We start from the raw sequence: 8953 nt of genomic DNA, 5'->3' as shown, positions 1-8953 counted from the left end.
TTGATATATAATAGTTGTACATATTTTGGGGTACATGTGGTATTTTTGATACATGTATATAATGTGTAATGATCAAATAAGGGTAATTGGAATATCCATCTCCTCAGACATTTATCTTTTCTTTGTGTTGGGAACATTCTAATTCTTCTCTTCTAGCTATTTTGAAATATACAATAAATTATTGTTAACTATGGTCTCCCTACTATACTATCAAATACTAGAACTTACTCCTAACTTTATCTTTGTACCTATTAACTAACTTCTCTTCTTCTCCACTCTCCCCTCCTCTTCCCAGCCTCTGGTAACCACCATTCTACCTTCTATCTCCATGAGGTCAACTTTTTTAGCTCTCATATGTCAGTGAGAACATACAATATTTGTCTTTCTGTGCCTGGCTTGTTTCATTTAACATATAATCTCCAGTTCCATCCATATTGCTGCAAATGACAGTATTTCATTCTTTTTATGGATAAATGATATTCCACTGTGTATATATACCACATTTTCTTTATCCATCTGTTGATGGACACTTAGGTTGATCCCATATCTTGCTATCGTGAATAGTGCTGCAATAAACATAGGAGCAAAGATATCTCTTTAACATATTGATTTCCTTTCCTTTGGATATATACCCAGCAGTGGGATGGCTGGATCATTTGGTAGTTCTATATTCAGGTTTTTGAAGAACCTCCATACTGTTTTTCATAATGGCTGTACTAATTTGCATTCCCAACAAAAGTATACTAGTGTTCTCTTTTCTCTGCATCCTCACCAGCATCTGTTAATTTTTGTCTTTTTGATAAAAGCCATTGTAACTGGGGTAAGATGATACCCATTACAGTTTTTTGTTTGTTTGTTTTTTTGTTTGTTTTTGAGACAGGACTTCGCTCTGTTGCCTATGATAGAGTATAGTGGCATCATCATAGCTCACTGCAACCTCACACTCCTTGGCTCAAGTGATCCTCCTGCCTCAGCCTCCCAAGTAGCTGGGACTACAGGCACATGCCACCATGCATGGCTAATTTTTCTATTTTTTGTAGAGACAAGGTGTTGCACTTGCTCAGGCTGGTCTCAAACTCCTGACCTCAAGCAATCATCCTGCCTCGGCCTCCCAGAGTGCTAGGATTACAGGCGTGAGCCACCGGGCCCAACCTCATTATAGTTTTGATTTGCATTTCTCTGATGATTAGTGATGTTGAACATTTTTTCCTGTACCTGTTAGCTGTTTTTATGTCTTCTTTTGAGAAACATCAATCAGATTTTTTGCCCATTTTTAAATCAGATTATTTGGGGTTTTTTACTATTGAATTGTTTGAGTTTCTTATATATTCTAGTTATTAATCCCTTGTCAGATACATATTTTGCAAATAATTTCTCCCATTCTTTAAATTGTCTCTTCACTTGTTGATTATTTCCTGTGATGTGCAGAAGCTTGATGTAATCCCATTTGTCTATTTCTGCTTTTCTTTCCTATGCTTTTGAGGTCTTAATCCAAAAAGTCTTTGCCTAGCCCAATATCCTGGAGTGTTTCTCCAATGTTTTCTTCTAGTAGTTTCATAGTTTCAGATCTTAGATTTAAATCTTTAATCCATTTTAGTTGATTTTTTATATGATAAAAGATAGGTATCTACTTTCACTCTTCTGTATATGGATATCCAGTTTTCCCAGCACCATTGATTAAAGACACTGTCCTTTCCCCAGTGTATGTTCTTGGTGACTTTGTCAAAAGTGAGTTGATTGTAAATGCATAGATTGATTTTTGGATTCTCTATTCTGTTTCATTGGTCAATGTGTCTGTTTTTATGCCAGTACCATGCTGTTTTGGTTACTATGACTTTGTAGTATAATTTGAAGTCAGGAAGTATGATGCCTCCAGCTTTGTTCTTTTTGCTCAGGATTGCTTTAGCTATATACAGTCTTTTGGTTCCATATAAATTTCAGGATTTTTTTTTATTTCTGTGAAGAATGTCATTGGTATTTTGATAAGGATTACATTGAATTGGCAGATCATTTTGGGTAATATGAACATGTTAATGGTATTAATTCTTCCAGTCCATGAGCATGATGAGTATGGAATATCTTTTCTTTTTGGGGGGTCCTCTACAATTTCTTTCATCAGTGTTTTATAGTTTTCCTTGTAGAGATCTTTCATTTCTTTCATTAAATTTATTCCTAGGTATTTTTGGGTTTTGTTTTGTTTTGTTTTGTTTTGTTTTGTTTTTTGTAGCTATTGTAAATGGGATTGCTTTCTTGATTTCTTTTTCAGATTGATTGCTATTAATGTATAGAAGCACTACAGATTTTTGTATGTTGATATTGTATCCTGCAATTTTACTGAATTCATTTATCACTTCTAAGAGTTTTTTGGTGGAATCTTCAGGTTTTTCTTTTTTGATTTAATTTAATGAATGAATAAATTTATTTTAGAGATAGGGTCTCACTCTGTTGCCCATGCCAGAAGTGCAGCAGCACAACCATAGCTCATTGTAACCTTGTATCACTTCAATCTCATTACTTGTTATTGGTCTATTCAGGTTTTCTGAGTCTTCATGGTTCAATCTTGGTAGGGTGTGTGTTTTCAGGAATTTATCCATTTCTTCTAGGTTTTCCAATTCACATAATTTTAATATATCTATCCTTAAGAAAAAATAATATTATTTGCATGAACAATTTTATACAAGTCTCCTTATACACACATATTAGAGATTCTCTAAGCTTCCAAGATATGTACCCAGTAATAGAATTGTTCAACCATTGGGTCCATGCACCTTCAACTTCCCTGGCTATTGCCAAACTGTTCTCCAAAGGAGTTGTATTAATTCACACTCCCACTACCAGTGTATAATAATTTCTTTTTTCTCTACATCTTCTGCAGAATTTTGAATTTTTGTTCAACTATGGGTATGAAAGGAAAGTTTATCATAGTTTTTCATTTCTTTGATTTTTAGTGAAACTATTCATATTTTCAAGTATATTTGTCATTTGTGCTTCCTCTCCCATGGATTACCTACTCAAATCCTTTTCCATTTTCCAATTTAATTTGTCTTTTTCATATTGTTTTGTAGGAATTCTTTATATATTCTTGATATTAATCCTTTATCAGTTATAATGGTTTTAATGCACAATTTTAATATAATCTAAGTTATCATTATTTTATTTTATGGTTTGTGCTTTGGGGCGTTTTCCTTTCCCCTCCCCCAAAGTTGTAAAATACCTTTCTATATATTCTTATAAAAGTTTTAGGGATTTGTTTCTTACAAATAGGACTTTAATCCACCCAGAATTTATCTTCAGATATCACATGCATGAGAATCCAATTTTATTTTTTTCTCATATGGATAGAAAATATTCCCAGTCTCATTTATTGAATTATTTCTCCACTGATCTGCATTGCTGCTTCTGTTATGTGTCAGGTGTCCTGTACTCATGGGACTCTTGCTGGGCACTCTCTTCCCTTCTAACAGGACTGATTCTCTATCTCTATGCCAACAGCACAGGGACTTAATTACTATAGTTTTGGGATAAATCCTGTTATCTGGTGGGGTAAGTTTACCCTCAGCTGCACCTGGGTTGTTCTTCAGAATTCTCTTGGCTGTGCTTGGCCCTTTGCTGTTCTAATTACATGATAAAATCAGTTTATCAAGTTTTGTGATGAATGTAGTTGGGATTTTGACTGACATGGCACTGAATTTATAAAACCAACTTAACTACTTGAAATATTTTTATTTTATTACTATGTCCTGTATATTCTTTGGATCTACTGTTTAAGTTCATATTTGGTGTTGAAGGTGTTGTGTTTTAATAACTGACTTTTCTGCCTGGTGGCAACAATTAATTACTGTAGAGTGGGAGAAGCTTGTTTTAAAAGTTCACTTTACAAGGTACTGGAAATTGCAGTTTGATCTTAGGCTATAAAGAAGACTTTTATTTAATTATCATTTGATCTGCCAGTAATGACTTCACTCATGGTTCTATGCATAATGCTTATAGTCATTTTTTAAAACACAAACTTAATTAGTTTTGTATTATTCATGAAAATAGAAATTCTTGTGATATTATTGGGCATCTATATATTCTTAAAAATGAGCCTTTATGTTGTTTTAAAATTTTTGTCCCAATATGAAATGTTTTTTATTTATTGTTTCTTTTCTTCTTGGTTATTATGCCTTACCTCTTACAAATAACATTCATTGCAGGCTTCTAAAAATAATCTTTTATTCAGATAATTTTTGTGTTATTTCTAATTTTTAAAGTCTATAGCTAAAAACAGGTATATGTTATCTCTAATCCGAAGTACAAAAAATCATTTAAAATTTTCAGAAACTATAACTCCATTCATGACAAATCACAATTTCATTAATATTAATATTAAGAAATATCACACCCTAAAACTTTACTCAGAACAACTTTATTAGTCTGTATATGTCTCTAATATTGATTCAGTTTTTATAAAAACCTGATTGTAAAATACACCAGTTATAGCCTGAGCTTCTCAAACTATCTCTTTGAGACTATTTTCTTTAATCTTTTGCTGGCCAGTACTGAACTGCTTAGAAGCTACTTACCATTCCACAAGGCGAAACTTAAGAGTTTTTCTCCTTATCTTTTCCTCAGTTAGGAAGATCTTGCATATTTTCCTTCAACTCTGAACAACAGGTTTTGCATACTCTGTAGTCTACCACACACAATACTCAAACCACAACACATTGCCAACACCATACCAAGCTCCAGGGTTTCCCCTGGGACCTTCAGTCATCAGAATGGTGTTCTGCAGGGTTGGGGATACTCATTTGGGACCGGGGGGCTAGAGACTGAGTCCTGCCACAGCTTCCTGGTGAACTATTAAAGGGTACACTGAGTGCTGTTTCAGTAAATGGAGGGGTGTGCTGACCCTTTTCCAAAACTTTCCCCAGGGCAGAAGCTGTGCATTTGCAGTAAAAGTACAAATTTTCCCTCTGACCACAGGTGATGGATCAGAAGCTGTCAGGGCAGAGAGCCGCACTGGAGCGGGGTCAGAACCCTCTGCCTCTCTACTTGGGCCTCAATGTCAAGGAGAACAATCTGGAGACGCTCGACTTCAAGGGTACAGTCCTGTCCACTCCACCCTTCACCATATACCACCCCCAAATCCTCTGCACTCTGAGAGTCCCCAGAGAATTCAAACTGGAGACCCCTGCCCAGATTGACCCATCTTCTGGAAGGGTGGTGGTGCCGATGGGCTCAGGGGCCACCCAGGGGAGCTCTCTGTCCCTGGGGTGAGGGGTGTTTGAGAATGTAGACAAGGCAGGGTGGGGGTGGTCAGCCCAGTGTGCGCATTCCTCACCTCTGCTGCTCTTCGTGCGGGCAGGAGGGGGGCTGAGGCTTGCTGGGGGCAGTATCTTTGACCCCGCCTAAGCTGAGCCTCCCCCAGTTCAGTCTCCTAACACTCCCGCTCTCCCTCCCACCCCATCAGAGTGGGTCGAATTCTCCCCCTACGAGATCGGGTTCCTGAAGTACGGAGCCTTCATCCCTCCTGAGCTCTTTGGCTCCGAGTTCTTTATGGGACGGCTGATGAGCAGGCGCCCTGAGCCCCGGATCTGCTTTCTGGAAGGTGAGAGTGAGTGGTCACTCGGAAGGCCCTGACCAGTGCAGGCCAGGGCTCTGGATGGTCATGGCTCCTGTAGCCAGGTCTGGGCAGAGCCCCAGGACGAGGGGCGGGGTTGGGCGGTGAGGAAGGGCCATTGCCAGGGCAGCCCTCTCCCCGCTCCCATTTTCCACCAGCACCCAAGGGTGGGGCCACTGGCTTCCAGGTGGTGGGAGGCAGGGCGCTGGGGCCTGAGGGCTGACCTCTCTTGGGGGTTGGCCTTCAGGTATCTGGAGCAACATTTACTCCCTGAACTTGCTGGACGCCTGGTATGACCTCACCAGCTCTGGGGAGGCCTGGAAGCGGTACATCAAGGACAAGATGAGGAACATAGGTGGGCAAGGGGTGCTGGGAGAATGTGGAATGGGGCTGCTCCTTCGGACTCTGGTTAGGGGGCATCTGAGGGGAAGGTGGGCCAGGAATTTCAAGGTCTCCCCTAGACCAAGGTCTGTTTCTCTGGCTGCAGAGAAGGAGCCCCCGGCCTCTTCGGGGACCTCCTCGTGGCTGGATGCCTTGTGGCTGCAGCCGGGAACGGCACTGGCCCAGGCATTCAAGGGCTTCCTGACAGGCAGGCCGCTCCACCAGCGCAGCCCCAACTTCCTCCGGGGCCTCCAGCTGCACCAGGACTACTGCAGCCAGAAAGACTTCTCCACCTGGGCAGGTAAGGGCTATCCCCTTGGGTACCCAGGTAACACGATTGGGCTCCAGGGTGGGATGAGGCATGGCTAGGCACTGGCAGAGGCCTTGGGGGTCGCAGCGTCTACTTCTGGGGTGTGGCCTGGAGAAGATCCCCTTGGGAGGTCCTGGGGAAGGGTTGGGGCCACATGTGCTTTCAGGGAGTGACCCAAAGGCAAGAACGGGACGTGGAGGTAAGTGCAGGTGGACGACTGGTGGCAGGGTGGCTGCCTCTGACTGTCACTGCCTCTCCCACCAGACACTCAACTAGACTCCACCCCTGGCCAGCTGACGCCCCAGGAGCCCCAGCTCTGCCTGGTGGACCCCTCCTACTTCATCAACACCAGCTGTCCCTCCATGTTCCGGCCAGGCCGCAGGCTGGACCTCATCCTGTCCTTCGACTACTCCCTGTCCTCGCCCTTTGAGGTGCCTCTGGTCACCCCACAGGAACCCTTCTGCTCAGCCAAGCCAAGCTCCAGGGGCAGGCAGCAGGGCCACTGAGCCATTGCCCCACACCTCCCAGGTCCCCAGAGGGAGGAACGGAAGGAGGGGTGACAGGCCCTGATCCACTGGCTTCTGCCAGGGTCCTCGATTGGGAAGAGCTGTGTGGTGCTGGGGCCCTGGGCTCTCAGGACAGGTGAACAGGAAGGGAGACCTCTCCACACCTGCTCCAAAGAGAGACAGCTAGACAGAGCTGAGAGGGGACCCTGGGCATCTCCACATCCAGCCCCCCAGACCTCCCCTGGGGACTGTGCGCAGATGTAGGTCCCCTACCGAGGTCCTCTCGGCTCTGGGACTTGACTAATGCAGCAATAGCAGTCCAGAATGGAGGGGGAGGGTGCTGGCTCTGTGTTCCACCTAAAGATTTTAAACAATGTTGCAGACCACAGGGATCCTCGTACTCCCTCCAGGTCTCCCTCCAAGGCACTATGCAGCCTAGCTGGGCCATGAACAGGACAGAACCAGGTTGTTGTCTTAACACCAAGGCAGCCAGCTTGGGCTGGAACCGTCCCAGCACTGATCTGGGCTGGCCTGGCTCTCTCCGGGCCGCCCTCTCCCCACCAGGCGCTGCAGCAGACTGAGCTGTACTGCCGGGCCCAGGGGCTGCCCTTCCCCCGAGTGGAGCCCAGCCCTCAGGACCAACGCCAGCCCAGGGAGTGTCACCTCTTCTCGGACCCCGCCTGCCCCGAGGCCCCTGTCCTGCTGCACTTCCCGCTGGTCAATGACTCCTTCAAGGACCACTCAGCCCCTGGTGAGGCAGCCCCTCCCCAGTTGCCAGGCAGCCAGTCCCACCTCGTCTTTGGACACCTGCCCTGGCCTCTGTCGTTGATGCCCATGTCCCTGCAGCATCCTCTATTTACAAGGTCACTGTGCTGTTGTCCTCTCTGTCATGACCCCAGCCTCCTTTGGCCTCCCCTTCCCCTGGTACCCTTGGCGACCCCTGGGCTCCTCTGCCCTCCTGCTCTGTGAGGGGTTCAGTTGGCTTCTCTCCCGTCCTGCCCCAGCCCAGCCCGGGACCCCTTCTCAAGGGCCCCTGAAATCTAAACCCTCATCATATTCCATCCTACCTTTTACTCTCACCGACTGGTCAGAATTTTATCTCCTTTTGGTGGGAAAACTAATTTCTGCCTTTGTGCATTATTCCCAGCCTTCTAGTTGCCGCCACAATTCCAAATCTTCCAACTTTACTGTTAACATGCTCAGCCCACATCTTGGAATTCCAAAGAACTTCTCTATCAGCAAAGACTGCCTCTTGCAAAGCAGAAGCCCCCTTGTTTCCACTATGAGCTTTGAGAATCTATTCGCTAACCCAATTGACTTCCTTGTTCTGGCTGTTTCCACCTTACCCTGAAGCAATGTACAGATACCGTGGGGTTGCCCGGGTAATGGAAGAAGTGTCATGCATGCCTCAAGAAAATGTGGGAGCAGCTACTCCTCATACCTCCAAAGACTACCCTACTCCCCACATTTGTATTTCTGGGCAAAGGCCACAGGGAGCGGGGAGAAAAGCAAGTGCCTCTCCAGTGGGGAGCAGCCCTCCCCCGGGCCCCTGCTGCAAGCTTAGTCCTGCCCAGCTGTGGGGGCCTCTGTGTCCCTCTCCTGATCCCCTCCCACTCCTGGCAGGTGTCCCACGCAGCCCCGCAGAGCTCCAGGCTGGCCAAGTGGATCTCACCACGGCCACCTCCCCCTATGCCCTGTTCAACATGACCTACAAGGAGGAAGACTTTGACCGCCTGCTGCGGCTTAGCGACTACAACGTGCGGAACAGCGAGGGCGCCATCCTGCAGGCCTTGAGGACTGCACTGAAGCACAGAGCCCCAGAGCGAAGGCTTCCAGGGACGCAGACCTGAGGCTGCTCAGAGTCCCCAGGGCCCTGAGCTCCAGGGACTGGGGGCTTAACCCAATCTGCCCCTGGGCACAGCCACACCCTCCATGGCTGGAGTTCTGGGCTCTCACAGGCCTGGGCCACCTCTGCAGCCGGTGTCACTGCCCAGAGGGGGCTGCACTCCACCCGAAGTTCTCCCTCATGTTCGTGGCTGGTTTGAGAAGAGTTGAAAATAAACTTTTCACCAGGCCAGTGTGTAGAACGGCTGGTTCAACCAGATACACTTTTACACATAACCACTTTCACGCCTGAGCAGAGTGGGTTTGGGG

General features: G+C 45.6%; 1 protein-coding gene across 1 annotated transcript in view; it reads left to right on the top strand.

Moving 5' to 3' along the window:
* PLA2G4D (phospholipase A2, group IVD (cytosolic)) overlaps positions 1 to 8649 on the top strand; it is a 25383-nt gene extending 16734 nt beyond the window's left edge. The window contains exons 14-20 of the mRNA XM_012649130.1: positions 4966 to 5083; positions 5453 to 5590; positions 5850 to 5957; positions 6090 to 6284; positions 6558 to 6724; positions 7364 to 7550; positions 8423 to 8649. Of these exons, the coding sequence (XP_012504584.1) occupies positions 4966 to 5083; positions 5453 to 5590; positions 5850 to 5957; positions 6090 to 6284; positions 6558 to 6724; positions 7364 to 7550; positions 8423 to 8649 (1140 nt within the window). The remainder of the gene's footprint in view (positions 1 to 4965; positions 5084 to 5452; positions 5591 to 5849; positions 5958 to 6089; positions 6285 to 6557; positions 6725 to 7363; positions 7551 to 8422) is intronic.
* Positions 8650 to 8953: the final 304 nt, after the last annotated feature.

Source organism: Propithecus coquereli, unplaced genomic scaffold (genome assembly GCF_000956105.1).
Source record: "Propithecus coquereli isolate 6110/MARCELLA unplaced genomic scaffold, Pcoq_1.0 Scaffold3, whole genome shotgun sequence".
Taxonomy (NCBI): Eukaryota; Metazoa; Chordata; class Mammalia; order Primates; family Indriidae; genus Propithecus; species Propithecus coquereli.
Note: the sequence above shows the minus strand (reverse complement) of the source record. Positions and strands in the feature narration are given on the sequence as shown.